This window comes from Tetrahymena thermophila, assembly GCF_000189635.1.
Source record: "Tetrahymena thermophila SB210 genomic scaffold scf_8254667, whole genome shotgun sequence".
Lineage (NCBI taxonomy): Eukaryota > Ciliophora > Oligohymenophorea > Hymenostomatida > Tetrahymenidae > Tetrahymena > Tetrahymena thermophila.
The window spans coordinates 179498-195806 of NW_002476434.1; the positions used below are offsets into that span (position 1 = coordinate 179498).

A 16309-nucleotide genomic window follows, 5' to 3' on the forward strand; every position below is an offset into this window, starting at 1 on the left:
TTTCTTTTATAAACAATTAAAAATACCCAATTATAATTCTAATAATTTGATTACAAAAAAATTTTTTATCAAAAAATTAGAGTGATTTGGCTAAAATTTCTGCAGTCGATATTTTTCAAATATAAAAAATTTTAATAATCAACCCTCCAATTTATAAAAATTGAATTATTATTTTTATTTAAATAAATCTAATTGATAGACAAAACATAAAAACTTTAAATCAACGAATATTAAGAATTCTAAATATCTTTGAAATTAATTTTCACTTCTCTAATTTCTTTGAATAATAATAATAATTAAATGTAAAAAAGTTTTATGAATAAAAAATAATTTGGTATCCACAAAAGCATAAATACGTTGATAAATGGATGAATTGAAATATTTTAAATCATTAAATAATAACTGCTAACTTATTTTATTTTGTGTTTGTTACATTATGGATAAAGTTATATTGATTTACTGGTTGAAAGTCAAAAATTTCAAATAATTTTCAATTGATAAATTGAATTTGAAATGAATTATTTAAATAAGAATATTTTCTATGAATTATATTTAGAAATAATAAGCTATTAATAAACATAAATTTAAATTATTTCATAACATGTTTCATTTCTAATTGTAAGTAAACTGTATTATTATTTCAATTTTAAGTTAATTGTTTAAATATTTATTATTAAAATTATTTAATAAATATGAAAAATAATATTTTAAGAGAGCTCTTTATTTATGAAAAATACTTATTAATCAAATAGAAATAAATTTGCAAAATAATATTATAATTTTTATATAATTTCTTGGATATTTTCATATAAAAGGCATAATTTTATTTATTGAAAATGCCAGCTAATTATTTATTCTTTTTCAAAATTTAAACTTAAATGGAAAACTCTCAGGCAATAAACTTATTTTGGTGCCATTGTCCTTGTAAGACATCTCCATTTAAGGTATAGAAAGTTCCTGCACCATTAACAAAATCTTTATAGAATGTTCCAACAAACTTTTCACCATTAGAGAGGAATAAAGTACCATATCCTTCTTTGTTATCATCCTTAAATTAACCTTCGTACTTTGTCCAATATTCTTCAACATTGTCAAAATCGCTAAAATCATAGGGTTAGTTTAAGGGAGCAGGATTTTCATTGTAAAGAATTCCAAAACCTTCGAATTTATCATCTACCCAGTCACCATCATAAGCTGGTTTACCACTTGCATAGCTTAAAATACCCTTGCCATGCATCTTATTTTCTCTCCATTCACCATCGAAAAGACCACCATCTTAATAGTAGAACTTACCTCTACCATGTCTCATTCCATTGAGTTTTTCTCCTTCATACTTAGAATTGTTAGAATAATTTTCAATAACATACTCCTTTTCTAATATTTAAAAAATTCATTAAATAAGTTTAACATTTAAAAGAAAAAGTCAATAAATATTTACCTTCTGTTTAGTACTCGTTAACTAATTAGGTTTCCTATTAATAAGATTAAGGCTGAGATTATCCAAATGATTATTATATATTACTAATTTTTTAAATAAGTGTTAAATTTTTATTATTTTTTTCAATATATTTACTATGTTTAAGTGTAAGGACTACTATTTGTTGCTCCTAAGTTAGATGTACCTACTGTTGATGTTTAGTAGGTATTTGAAACCTAAGAAGGATTGAATTGGGCAGTGTATTAGCTTTAAACTTAGGATACTTGAATATTTGGGTTTTAGTTAATGTTAAGACCTTAAAATTGATTATTTAAACTCTCGATAGGTTTACTGATATCATAATTACCACCAATATTAGATAAGTTAGCTGTATAGGTTTATGATGGAGTGTAAGCTTGATAGGAAGGAGTGACTGTATTATTAGCAATAGTTGTTGTAGTAGTTGTTGTATAGGTATTAACACCTGCTAAATTTGTGTTATTTTATGGTGCATCTACAGAGTTGTTAGAAATTTTAATGTCAGCAGTGTTAGAACTTAAACCAAGTTAAGACATGGTTTCCTTTTAGTTTCTATACTTAGCAAGAATGGCTTCTATTTCATCTGAAGCTAATTTAATATTAAAGCAAATATTAAATAAATAAATTGAGTTAAAATATCATAACTATATATAATTATTTCGTTCGTTCGTTCATTGATTAGTAATCAACCAACTAATTTATTTTTAATTAATATTTGAAATTAATTATGTTAAAGTAATAAGGAGGGAGGGTTTCTCTTTTTTTATTTTTAGGTAATCTCAATTTTTTTTTCAAAATCAAATTTTTTGGAAAATTAAAGGAGGGAAAGAAATATTTTAATAAGTATTTTAAAATTACGCTTATATGCATCGTAGCCAGTATTTGAAGTAGTGATTGTTGTTACAGGATTACTGTTTTTAACTGTAGTAGTTGTGGTAGTTGTAGTTGTTCCTGTAGCAATGTTGGTTTAGATAGGAGGCTAAGTCAAAGTAGTAGTGATACTTGGAGTATAGAAATTGGATCCACTATTCTATGCAACTTATGCTGAATATGGAGAAGAAATTAATTCGCTCTTGAGAGGTGGAGGAGCTGAACGCTTAATAGCTTCTTCAATTGATTCGTCCTTTTTAAGAATATGAGAGAGAGCTGGGGAAACATAAGTATTAGTAGCTGTGTATGAAGAAGTTGAACCAGCAGGAACGGTAGTATTTACAATAGATTATTTGGTGACTACAGGTTGAGTGTTAGATGTTGAAGTTTAATTTACTGTAGTTAAAGCAGGAGTTGTTAATGCAGGTGATGCATTCTATACTGCTACATTAGTTGTAGTAGAATTTAATCCAATAGTACTTCCATATGTGTTAGCACTAGGACCTGGAATATAGGAAAAATTATTTTCTTTTAATCCATAAGAAGTAGTCTAGTAAGGCTTACTCAAATCGGATGTAAATTAGGTATTTGTGCTAGTAGTTTATGCAACTGGTTGATATAACTATTCTTTAGTAGAAACATAATAACCAGCTCCAGTATTTGTATTGGATACTTCTGAACCTTTTTAGAGTTCATAAGTGTTAGTTGGCTAGAAAGTAGATGAATACTTTGATGTCGAAGTTGCTGGAGCAACTGAACTAGAATACTAAGTAAGTGGAGTGTAAGGTGCAATATTGACAGTTGGGTTAGTGTATGTAACAGTAGTAGTTGTAACTGGAGAGGTATATTTGGCTGTGTAGTCTTAATTTAAGGGAGGACTAGTGTATGTTTAAGTAACATATGTGTTGGTTTATGGAAGAACATAATTATTAGATGTTGTAACAATTTAAGGCTAAATGTCAACACTTTGCTATTACTATTGATAATAAGTGTCTCCTCCTCCAATAGCATTTCCAATATTTTCATCTGGAATAGCATTCTTAGAGTTTTGATCCTTTGGAATAAAGGTGATTGTACTACCTTTATCTTCAGAATCTTTGAACATGCCTGCAGAGCTATAACCAGTAGGTTGATTAGACATTTTTTAGATAACTATCTAAGGCTATTGTTGAATTTAAACTTAAACTTAACCATAATTTGGATTAGCAGCTGATCTCTTCACTACTTCTTCCTCCTACTGTTAAAATTAATAATTTCTTGGGAAAGCCCGAATAAAATTTTTTGAAAATAAAAAAATTGTCAAGGGTTATTTTAATTAAAAGGACAACATTATATAATATACTTAATATATTAAAACTGTTTAAACTCAATTTTATCTGTAAAAAAATAAATTTAAAATTCTCAATATTATATCTGAAAACTTGTTTATTTTAAATTAATAATTAATTACTTTTGGAACTGTTGTAGTCTTGATAGTTTTAGTAGTAATAACTTCATAAGGTTAGTAGGCTCTTTCAGGTGATTTAGTTACACTAGTTTAAGTAGTAGTGTATTCAACCTGCTTTTGAATTTAAGCAGAAGTATTTTCAGCTTATTAGAAAGTAGCTGTTTCTGCATATTCCTACTAGAGATTAATTTACTAGTAAAAATAAGCAATATCTTAACGATCATCAGCATTAAAATTGAGCATATGGTACAAGTATTAGTAGAGAAGATCTCCGTAATTTTCTCTTACTTGATTTAATCTTTCGTGGAGTAAAGCTTCGTTGATTTAGAAAGTTTTATAATCATATAAGTCATCCAAAGGTTAAAGAAGAGCTGCATGAAGCATACACATACCAATACTGAAAACATCTGCCTTTTGTTAGTTGTATACTGGATTATACTATTGTTGGTACATGTCCTATTTTTTATTTATTTTTTAATTAAATTACATAAAATAATTTATAAATAGTAAAAACTATAAAAGATATTTATTTTGAAAAAAAATCAATTAATTTAATGATATGTTTTCTATAAAAAAACCTCATTTAATTAAATTATGCATAAGTGTTGTAAAAAAATAAATGAATAATTTTTTTAATTCTAAATGAGGTTATTAAGAATTAAAACTTTGGTTAAACATATTTTAAGCTCTATAATTATAGGGTATATCATTTTAATTTTTAAATGTCAAATAGAAATAAGAAACTGAAATTTATACATTAAGTAGTTCTGGGGAGATGTAGATACCTTAAGGAACGTTATTGGGACTAGAAAGAGCAGCAGGATATAAACCTTATTAAGAGAAAAGAGTAGGATCAGCTAATTTTACAATTCCATTTGAAGTAATGTAGATTGTAGAAGGACGGATATTATTGTTGCTGAGCTTATTTTAGTATAAGAAATGAGCTCCTTAGATGCAGCTAGTTAAAATATTCCACATTTCCTCTTCACTAAAAGGCTGCTTTTAATCCTTAGATCTTTCTTGAACTTCTTATTCGAGAGTATTTTTGACATATTCAAATACTAAATAGACCTTAAAGAAAGTAGAGCAGAATTGGCTTTCCTTATTTTGTATGCAATCTTTAATATAAAAGATATTATCAATAAATTAAAACTTAAACAGTTTTCTTTAAAAAGAGTAGTTAATTATCAATTAAGTTAATTTTCTATTATTAATGGTGCTTTTAATCCTTTTAGTGATGAAAATAGCAAATTTTTAAGTTAAAAGTTAGAAAAATAATTTATTTTTTTTATTTTTTGTTTTGAAATTTATCAATTTTAATGGTATGCTTCATTTCAAAAAATTTTCAAGGATCTTTCATATTTTTTGGCATAATATTTTAAAATTCAACTTGTTAGACTACGAAGAGATTATAAAAAATATAGCTTAAAGCTAATTTTTAAATTACTATGAAGCTTAATCAAATTTGGATTGTCAAGTGCAAGTTTAGGTTTGAATTTCTCTATAGTTTTGGCAAATTCACTTTCATCTGTTAGATTAAACTCCTTTAAACCAACTTAGTTATCAGAGGACTTATCTTTCAAAATCTAAATATCTCCAAAAGAAGGATGGTTTAATTTCTCTTGCTACTAGAATTTTTAAAGGACTTGCTCGATTGTGTTTTAATCTTCACCTTTTGATTGTTCAGCTCCCATTTTTCCTAAAACTGTTAATTTAATTTTGATTAATTATTATAAAATAAAAAAGAAAAGATTCAGTTAAAATATTTTAAAATTAACGCGAGAATGAAAAGTTTGCTAACTATTAATTTTAAAACTATAATAACTCTTGAATTATCTTTCAATAACTTATTATAACTAGTAGTAATATTTGAATTACTTTGCTTTCAATATGAGTTCTTAAATTCTGCTAGATATTTTACAATAATCTTTCTATTTATTTCAATGATTCTGATTTTTTAATTTAAAATTTTCTAATTTTTAATTTTGATTTTTATTATCTTTTTAATATTCTTTGATAGAAAATCCTTAATTTATTTATTTATTTATTAATTTGTTTGTTTATGGTGTTCTATTTTTTATAGTTGATTTTTTGAATTTCATTTATGAGTAGATAGATAGATACATCCATGCATTGATTAATTCATTTAATTATTCAAAACCACTCCTGATCTGTTAATTTTTATTTTTTATTTATTTATCAACCTCTTCCATATCTATTTTCAAAATATTATTGAAATAAAATCAGCTTAATTTATATATTAATTAACTAAAAAAATTATCTATTTAATGGAAAAAACTATAAACTGCTTTCTTATATTCGTTTTCAAATTCTTTTCATTTAATAATTAAGATATTTACAAATAATTTTTTCATCATGTGTTTTATATTTTTGAAATTAAAGATTTTTATTATTTTTGGCAAAATCTATTAATAAATTATTGCTTAGTTCTGGAGTAGAAAATAATCAATATATTTTTACATTTTCTATTGATTTTAAATTTTTAATTTTTTTTAATGACATATACAGAACTTTTATTTTTATTTATATTTTGCTAAAATTAATTTTTATTATATAAAAAATTTTATTAAAAATATTTTTAATTAATTTGTTTGTGACTAAAAAAATCATAAATTTTAAAATCAACTTATTTATTTTGATGAAATAAGAATTAATTTTAATTTTTATAAAAATAATTTTAATTTAAACAATCAATAATTTTTCATTTTTTATTCAAATTTGATAATAATTTTTTTTATTAAAATTGAAAAAAAAAATACAACAATAAAACTACCTTTGAAAGAAAACCATTTACTGAAATACATTTGTGTATAAAAAGATTTTTTATAGCAATTAATTCTGATTATGTTTTTGATGCCTTATTATTTATAGTCATTAATTTTAAATTAATTTTTGATAATAAAACAAGTTTTCTACAAAATTTACTTGATTAGATTTTAAAAAAATAACTTTTTGAGAAAAATGATAGATTAAATATTATTTGCCTGCGAACTTATTAAGATGACTCAATAGCATCTTCTAGATTAGCTTGACACAAAGAAGAAAATGTAATATAATGAAAACTATGAGAATGAAAAAAATACATAGAACATAACTAACATAAAAAAGTATATCTCTTATTAAATTGAATAAGCTGCAATTATGATGAAAATAGTATAAGAAATTTAATAAAATGAAGAACTTTTGATCTAAAAAGAATAGCAATTATTTAAAGAGGCATTTGAAAAAGAATTTAAAGTCGAATTTAAACTTACAAAACTTGCTTACGATTTATCAGTAGCAAACTACGAGGATGTGTGCTTTAAAAATTTTGGCAGTGAGTTTAGAGTAGCAGAATGGACTGATTTAGAGGATATATTTTATGATTTAGAGGAAGCTAAAATAGACAATTTCGTAGAATACTTAGGTTTTAACAATTCACAAAATGATTTTGCAATAAAATATAATGGAAATCACAAATATTCTCAATCTAGATTTTATTTTGTATCATGGCACAATCATAAGAAACCAGACCTTTATCTTGCTCATGAAAACATCGATAATTACCTTTTAAGTTTAGGTTCATGGGTAGGAAGCAAGAGAATACTATGTATTAAAAAGTTAAAAGAAGAAACATAAGAAAATGAGATGTAATTATATATATAAATTATTAGATTTGTAAATTTATTTTTAAAAAAAGATCTATTAACGAAGAATGATCTGACCTTTATTGAGTTAATTTTAAGAACATTATACTTTCAAATATTTATTTAAAATAAGATAATTTTATTAAATTTATTGCAAAAAGCATTCTAAATCAAGTTATATGCTAGTAAATATAAGTTATGATTACTGGTAAGCTATTTTTAGTTAAAATTATTGTTCAACAAAAAAATAATTTATTATATTAAAAAACTAAAATTTTAACTAAGTTATAAATTTAAGTAATGAATTACTAATTTCTTATATTTTTTTGTTGTAAAAAATATTTCTTAGAAATTAAAAATATTCTTTTAAGAAATCTATAAAAATTTTCCTATTTTATTATTTAAATAGTTGAAATATAATTTAAAGTAGAGTCTTAAAATATTAAATCTACCAAATCATTATATATAAATTTAAGCTCACAAAAATGATTTTTCGGATAAATTTAAAAATATTATTTAATGAAAATATAATTAAAATAAGAAATGAAAAATATTTAGTTTTTAGATTTTATTTTTTAAAAAATAGAATTTAATCAATCTATTTTTATCAGAATTAATATTACCATTAATACAAATAAAATCTTATAATAAAATATTGATATCAATCTGTATAGATGATAGGATAGTGTTAAATTTAGAATAGATTTAAATTCTGCAATAATTTAATAATGGCCTTCGATGAAGGTAAGTAACATCTAATCAAGTTATTAGAATTAATGCTAAATATAAATTTATTAATTATTTAAAAATTATACTGAATTATATAAACATATAATTTTTTATTATTTACATAACTAAGTTAGTTTTGGATAATAGAAATATCTTAAATTTCCAAATCTAGACTTTAAATACTTAAAATTATTGTTACTTTAAAATACTGATACACATTTGATGATTGATTTTTAACTAAATTAATATTATTGCATTGATTTTATTGTCAAATTTAGATATATTATAAGAAGGTATTAATTTATTTTTTTAATGTTATTGTTGTAAAATTGTTTGCTAATATTTAAATATTAATTTTATTTTATTTTTTAAATAACTTTAATTAAAATACTCTATTTTAGTTTTTTAAAGCTGCTATCACTTTTTCATATCTCTAAGAAATTCTTCTATAAGTTAATCTCCATTTGATTTAGGATTAGTAAATAATTTTTAAGGGATATCTCCAAACTTAGGGAGATTATTTTATTAACCCTGCTATGGAAGCTATGCAAAAGGAGATTACATATTATAGGGAGCTGCTGCTAGATTTGGGTTAATACTTTTATTCATCATAGGGTTCATTTAATTAAAAGGGGTTTGAGAATATAAATTTAATAAATTTGGCATCATCATAGTTTGAAGTTGTAAATTTTATTGGGAAATAATTCTTTCTTACTCTAATTTTTTTAGCTAGATTTCATGCTGCTATTAAGCTATCTTTTTCCTATACTCTAATTCCTTTGCAAGGGCATCTTCCTGGTATTTAAGTTAATTAAAATTTTAACTATTATTTTATTTTTGCTCTATTTTTTAAATTAATGTTTCCATTAATTGCTGTTAAGTTTTAATTAAAGGTTCTAAAATTTATTACATTTCTTTTTCTTATTATTTTTTCAATTTTCTTCTTCTTCTTTCATATTCCATTTCTTACTATCTAAGCATGAGTTCTTATTAGAATTAAAACTGCTATTATTATAATGCTTCAAACATTTTTTGTTACTAAAGAATCATTTCACCAGCTTATAAACTAGTAGATTGATTTCTTTTTAATTATCTTTCTGGTTGAATATTTTCTTATTAATTATTAACCTCTTATATTTAATCATCGTTTTCTGGGTCAATATTATCATTTATCAGAATATTATCAGGTCGATTCATTTACATAATATTTTGTTTTAAATATTAATCTAGCTGATCCTTATTTAAATTGCTTATCTATTCTCTAATATTTTCTTTCTTTTTAAATGACTATTTTTAAGGAGTTGAATAGCTCTAGTTTACATTATTTGGATATTTATTAGCTTAATTCTAATTAAAATTCATAGAATAGCTTAATGGATTTTGGTACTACTATTAAGGTACAGTTGGCTAGGAAATAGGATTATTTACATTAAAGATATTTGCTTAGGAATTAATTTAATTATTTGGCATCGAGTCAGTCATGAAATTAGCTTATTTAAGCAATTCATAGTCTGGATCACTCATCATTTAGTATTATTCAAAATTAGATGGCTTCAATATTGTGTTATTGTCTTAAACTTATCTTGGAATAACTCCATTTAAAGAAAGAACCCTTTCTGCAATTTAGTTAAATCTTTAATCGAAATTGTAGCGGTCTTTGGTGATCATTTTAAAATTTGCTAAAAAATGGTTCAAAAAACAGCTGCTTATAGTATTATTTTTAATAAGAATAACTAATTTTTGATGATTAAAAAAGAGCCCTGATTAATGATATTAGATAAGTAAATATTATATAATAACATGCATACGTATAAATATATATTTTTTTTTTCATTTATTTTTATAAAAAATTGTATGCAAAATATAAATAAATAAGAAGCAAATAAGTTGGTTTATATAAATCAATATAAAATTATTAATCAATATTTATCAATTTACAAATGCTATTCAAAAGCTGAAAAAAATATAAAAATACAAACAAAAAATGTGTAGTTGAAAATTAAAATATTTTAAATAATAAAATGTAGAATATTTAATAAAGTGGTTGGTTATTGAATTCAATTAAATATCATGTCAATATATGTATCATCCACTTTGGAGTATAGCATATCGGATTTTATTTTATTGTAAATATTTATCACTTGTGATAGTTTTATTTCATAGTCTTTGGAAGTTTTCTTGTATTAGAAAGAAAGTTTTTCGAATGTTTCACAAGGTGATTCAGGTTCAAACTCAAAGCCCTCTTTTTTGAGAAGATCAGTTTTGAGCTGATGAATATCCAAATCTCTTATTTTTTACTTAAAGAGATCACTTTCAATATCTACATGATCTTATTAAGTTTCTTACTTTATATCCTTGAAAACATTATTAAATTATTTAGATTGAGCTTTAAGAATTTTCTTTTGCATCTCGATGACTTTATCCTCTGAAAATTTCTCTTTAACTTGTTGACTAACTTCTAAGGAAGGTGGTATTCCTAACAGAGAATTTTCGAAAGTTTTTTGAATCTAGTTACATACTTCTTGTATTTCTTTATCACCACCATATTAAATTGAATAATAATTATCAAATTATTCCAAAGAAATGTTATATCTTTTAGCTATATACTCTCTTTCTTATATTAAATCATTCATGATATTATCTTTAACGACATCTTTTATTGTAATTCCTTCTTTAAGTGTGTCTTTACCTCCATTTTAATCTTTGATTCTTTTAACTATTTCTGCTGTCTAAACAAATACCCTTAGTGATGCTCTTTTATATTCTTTAATCATCTTTAAAACTTAATCTCTTGAAAAACCTAACGGTTCACTCTTGAGAAACTTCGAAAGATAATAAATGATTCCTCCAGTTAAACCTACACCTAAAGCTGTTATGATAATATTTTTATTATCCATTTTCAGTGGTAATACAATTTCTTAATTATTCTAAAATAGCTATAAAAAGTTTTGATAATATATAAAATAAATAAACAAATAATGACTAAATCAGAATATTTCGATTAAAATTAATTTAGAAAAGATTTGAGTTTTGTAAAATATTTTTATAATATTATTAAAAATGTAAAATATTGTTATTGGTTCTAAACCTATTTCAAATCAATTAAAAAATTTTAATAATTTAGATAAACAGTTAATAGATGATTACAATACCAACCTTAATCCCAATTTATTTGTAAAAAAACTTAAAAATGTAATGATTATTATGAAATTTTTTAATAAAAATTCATTTAAAACATTCTCTTGAAGAAATAAAAACAATAATAAATGAATTTTAAAATGACTGCTTTTTTGCTAAAAAATTATTTATTTGAGATTGTATTTATTTTTATCCATTTATAGAATTACTAATGTTTGTAAAGAAAGTACTTAAATTATTAATTGTTATTTAATGCTCTTTGTAAAAATAATTGATTAAGTTAGTTTGTAAATTCTTTTGGTTAGTAAGTGTTTTTGGACAAAAATTAACAAAAGTGCAAGAAATTTAAATAAAATTAATTGGTTACCTGAAAATACTAATTGGTAATAATTCATAATATTTCGATAAAAAGTAACAACGTTTAAAAAATATTATGAAGAAGTAAGAAAGTGGAGTTTAATATGTAATCAATTACTTATAATTATTTGATTTAACTTCTTTAATTAAATGAGTTATCATTAGCTTAAAATTGTTCATGTTAGCTAAATTTACGTTCTGAATATTCATTTATTAGATATATTCAATATATTTGCCTATTATGTTATTAATTAAATGATAGAACTATAGATGAAGTTTTGATGGCAGAATAAATTTTTTAAGGGAAATGTAGAAGATAACTTAAAATAAAAATAATAACTCAATTTATAAAAACCTTGAATGAAGAAATTTATTCATTGATTGATTTTGAGTTTTATTAACTAGTTCATTCACAAAAAATAAATAAAAAAAAGAGTAATACATAAAAAGCTAACCTTAAAAAAAAAATTACTCAAACTCAATTTGAAAAAACAAAAAAAAATATTATTTATTTAGATCGAACTCTTAATAGAATAGAAATCAAAGAGTTAAGCGTTAATTACAGCTTAATTGAAAAAGTTGGCTGACAGTCATTAATAAGAATTCAAAGATTAGATTGATTGATTGATTGATTAGTAATTAAAAGGATGTCGTCATAGAATAGGGTGGATGCATCCCCAGTCTTTGATTCAATGAACAAAGATGAGAAGGATAAAATTTTAAAAACTAGTAATGAAAATAGTGGTGATCAAACAAATAAAGACTCGATGGTTAATAGTAAATAAGATTAGACGACTATTAATAAATAAGACACCTCTGTAATCAATGGATAGCAAAGCAGTGGAGCAGACACTTTGCAGGTTGGTAAGAAAAAACTTCCCAGCAAAAGCTCTGCAAGCGATAATACTAAATCTGGAAACGGAGGCGGAGAAACAGTTAACACAAAAGGAAATGATGAAGAGGAGAAGCTAACTCTAGTGAACAACTTAAAAAAATAGTCAGTAAGCAAATTTAAAATTAAATTGTTTATGAATCATATATAAATACTATTTAAAATTTTAAAAATAGCAGCTAAAGAAGAATGCTACAGACAGTCCAAGCGTGATGACTAATCCTTCCAAATTAGGCAGAGCTGAAATAAAAATTCAGTAGAATTAATTTTTAAAAAAATAAATTTACAAAAAAATAGCTTGATAATGTTATTAATTAGATGTTGATAGCATAAATCATACTAAATATGTCTAGTTAATTATTCTCTTTATCCTCAACTTAAAATAATTAAAATAATTTTTGATGATAATTTTCAAAAACGGGAAGAGTAACAAACAAACAAACAATCAAGCAAATTAGCAACTAACTAATTATTGAAAAATTAAATTTTTTTTATTAGGGAATAATATGTTTAAAGATAATTTAAGTTATTTTCAATTGATCAAATTTTATTTCTGAGTTTACTTTGAAGTTATCATTCAATAAATAGCTCTTTAATTTTCATCATCTTTTTTTTTTCTCTTAATGAAGGCTTGTCCATCATTCATATTTTTGTCTCTCTCCATACATATGAATGAATATTTCAAAATTATTTAAATTTCAAGGCAACAAAAAAACAATTTAAAGCTGTTTTCTTTTAAAAGATTGTTTAGTATGATGCAAGCATTAATTAAATTAACTTTATTTATTACCCAATTGTATGCTTCTTTAAATTTTTAATTGAATATTTAAAGCATGAACATATTTTAATCTATAAAATTAATTTTATTATTTTAGCTAAAAACTGTTTTAATTGTTACTAAATGATTATTAAGCAATATTTTAGTTGAGATGATTCAAAGATTTAAAATATTTTTTGAATTAGACAATTTTCCAAATATAATGCTATCTTGTTAAAAAAAATATTTTATACCATATTTTTTATTGGATTAACTAAGAGATAAATAATTATTTTATGTAATAGAAATGTATCTCCAATTAGAAGAAAGATTAGAAAAATGGTTAGATCGAAGCCTGTATTGTATATGATCATCTTTTTGGTTATAATATATACAATATTAATTTTTGTTGATATCACTTTACAATAATTCTTGGATTAAGATTAGCAAGATAATATCGATAACCGTTTAAGATATGTTGAGCTAGTCATTTTGATTATCTTTTGTATAGAAATTATCTTAAATGCTTATGGTACTGGAATTAAGGTAATAATAAAAAATGTTAAAAGGAAATTTCATTTTTTTTAATAAGAATTATTTTAGAGACAGATGGCTTGTATTGGATGCAATAATTATCTTGCTTAGTTTAGTTTTAGTTATAATTGATATGACAGTAAGCTTTGGTTCAAAATTCACTTCAGTAGCAAGTATTATCAGAGCAATTTTTCGTTTCTTAAGAATCTTTTTGCTTCTTAGAAAGGTATATCTAACTAATTAATCAATTCAATACTTGATTCATATATTTTTTTATAATATGAAATTAGCTTTAAAATTTCAAGAAAATAAATGTCACTTCAAGCATAAAAACTCCATCTGAAAAAGTTTTAGAAATCTTATCAGAATTTAAGGAATACTTTGATGATACTGAAATTATTTCTGACATTGACTGGTCCATGAAAATGATTGCTTCAAATAAACTTTACGAGCCCGTTATTGGTGAAGGTGGTGATGATTTAGTAAGATTTTTATTAGCTAATTTTATTTTTTAACTAACTTTTTTATTTTAAAGCTTGCAGCCTGGTCAAATCAAAATTAAAAACAAGATTCCTCCAAAGCCGATTAAAATAATCAAAATAATCCTTAAGAAAAGTAAGTAGCCCCAAGCAATTTTAATAGAAAATCTACAGTACATAAAATTATGCATATGCCTGAAACTATTACACAAAAGTTTATTCCAGCCCACATTGCAAAAGAATTTGATAAGGTATTAATTAACTTGTTTGTTTAAATCATTTCAAATACATTTTTATTTTAATAAAAGGCAATTGATGAAATTACTTTTAATTGTTTTGAAATTTAAAAAATGTGTGGCGGCCAAGAGTCTTCTTAGTTATTGGTTTACTTGTTTGATAAATATAACTTACTTGATGATCTCAAGATAGATTCATAAAAATTCATTAACTTAAGTGTAAGAATATAGAATGGTTACAGAGATAATCCTTACCATGATCGTCTCCACTCATTTGATGTCACTTAGACCATTCATTTTTTTATATCTAGATGCAAATTTGGAGAGCTTGCTAAATTAAAGTCTATGGAAAGGGCTGCTATGTATTTTTCAGCTGCAATTCATGATTTTGATCACCCGTAAAATTTAACTTTGTTTTATTTAATTTAATTTTGATATTAAATAATTTAATTTATTAAAATAGAGGCTATAACAATGTATTCTTGATCAATACTTAAAACATCTTGGCATTAAAATTTAATGGTATTTCAAAAATTTAATAAAAACACCTAATTTTTAAAACAAAAAATTTTATCTTTATTAGATTAAAGTGTATTAGAAAACCACCATGTAAGTTCTGTCTATGAAATGATTCTTAAAAACCATAATTTGAACATTTTCTCAAATTTCTCAAATGACGAATATAAGCAATTTAGAGAAATGGTAGTTAATATGGTCCTTGCTACTGATATGACAAAGCATTTTGCTGATATCTCTAAACTCAAATCTCGTATTGCCGCCACAGGTATTTATTTATTTATTTTTTACTTTTATTAATGGTATAAAAAAAATAAAAAATTAGATTTTGAAATTGATGGAAAAGATAAGAAAACAGTTATGGAGTCTTTATTGCATGCTTCTGATATTAGCAACCCTGCTAGACCTTGGGAAATATGTTATCAATGGACAAATAAAGTTATGACTGAATTTTGGGCATAAGTAATTTTATTTAGTATAAATTAACAAATTGAGTTAATTATAATTTTACAAACAGGGTGATGAAGAAAAAAGATTAGGCCTACCAGTAACTTACTTGTGTGATAGAGTCGAAACAAATACTTCGAAGAGTTAGCAAGGTTTTATAGATTTCGTTGTTAAGCCTCTATTTGAAATTATATCGAACTTTTTACCTGAACTCTAACAATTTATGATAAATTTTGAATAAAACAAAGAGAAATGGGCTGAATTACTCCCTAAATATGAAGCAGAGCTGAGTAAATTAATTTTTTATTTATCATTTTTTAAAGCATGAAATTTTAAAAAATAAAAATTAGAGGCCCTTAAAGAAGACAAGGAAAAAAACTAAGCAAAAGAATGAAAAACTAAATAAGTTTTTTGTTATTTTATTATTTAGGCATCTTAATCTGTAGAATTACTAACCAACTTACTTTCTTACCTTACTCTAAATTTAAATTATAAAATATTGGAAAAAATAAATAAATAAAATAATACAGTCTTCTAAATAATTAGAATAACGAATAAAAATATAATTTTCTTAGGCATAAAATTAAATTAAATTTGATATTTAAGTTGCTTGATTAATTCTTAATAAAAATAAAATATAAAACATAAAATATACCATATTTTTATTATTTATTAGTATTCCTTATATTTGTTTTCCTTTTATTTGTTTTGCTCATTCATACCTGTTTGTCAATAATTATTGAAAATAATTTTATAAATTCATTACTCATTATAATTTATCAATATATTTTAAATATTCTTTAA

General features: G+C 23.3%; 5 protein-coding genes across 5 annotated transcripts; 2 read left to right on the forward strand and 3 right to left on the reverse strand. All coding sequences in view use genetic code 6, as the record gives it.

The window, feature by feature from the left end:
* Positions 1-889: 889 nt before the first annotated feature.
* On the reverse strand, positions 890-5467 carry TTHERM_00653900 (protein kinase; the record flags this gene model as incomplete). Its single annotated transcript, XM_001013942.2, has 7 exons — positions 890-1374; positions 1439-1521; positions 1574-2045; positions 2315-3563; positions 3777-4229; positions 4530-4891; positions 5221-5467. 7 exons carry the CDS (start codon positions 5465-5467, stop codon positions 890-892), a joined length of 3351 nt encoding a protein of 1116 aa, XP_001013942.2.
* A 1224-nt stretch (positions 5468-6691) lies between these two features.
* Positions 6692-7723, forward strand: TTHERM_00653890 (hypothetical protein). Its single transcript, XM_001013941.2, has 2 exons — positions 6692-7423; positions 7474-7723. The coding sequence occupies exons 1-2, from the start codon at positions 6756-6758 to the stop codon at positions 7490-7492; spliced, it is 687 nt and encodes a 228-aa protein (XP_001013941.2). The 5' UTR covers positions 6692-6755; the 3' UTR covers positions 7493-7723.
* Positions 7724-8566: 843 nt separating this feature from the next.
* Positions 8567-9913, reverse strand: TTHERM_00653880 (hypothetical protein; the record flags this gene model as incomplete). Its single annotated transcript, XM_001013940.2, has 1 exon — positions 8567-9913. Exon 1 carries the CDS (start codon positions 9815-9817, stop codon positions 8567-8569), a length of 1251 nt encoding a protein of 416 aa, XP_001013940.1. The 5' UTR covers positions 9818-9913.
* A 293-nt stretch (positions 9914-10206) lies between these two features.
* On the reverse strand, positions 10207-11046 carry TTHERM_00653870 (transmembrane protein, putative; the record flags this gene model as incomplete). Its single annotated transcript, XM_001013939.1, has 1 exon — positions 10207-11046. The coding sequence occupies one exon, from the start codon at positions 11044-11046 to the stop codon at positions 10207-10209; it is 840 nt and encodes a 279-aa protein (XP_001013939.1).
* Positions 11047-12291: 1245 nt separating this feature from the next.
* On the forward strand, positions 12292-15899 carry TTHERM_00653840 (3'5'-cyclic nucleotide phosphodiesterase family protein; the record flags this gene model as incomplete). Its single annotated transcript, XM_001013936.2, has 12 exons — positions 12292-12645; positions 12713-12792; positions 13599-13839; positions 13886-14053; positions 14118-14309; positions 14363-14557; positions 14615-14940; positions 15006-15064; positions 15126-15326; positions 15384-15520; positions 15576-15795; positions 15856-15899. The coding sequence occupies 12 exons, from the start codon at positions 12292-12294 to the stop codon at positions 15897-15899; spliced, it is 2217 nt and encodes a 738-aa protein (XP_001013936.2).
* Between the last annotated feature and the right edge of the window lie 410 nt (positions 15900-16309).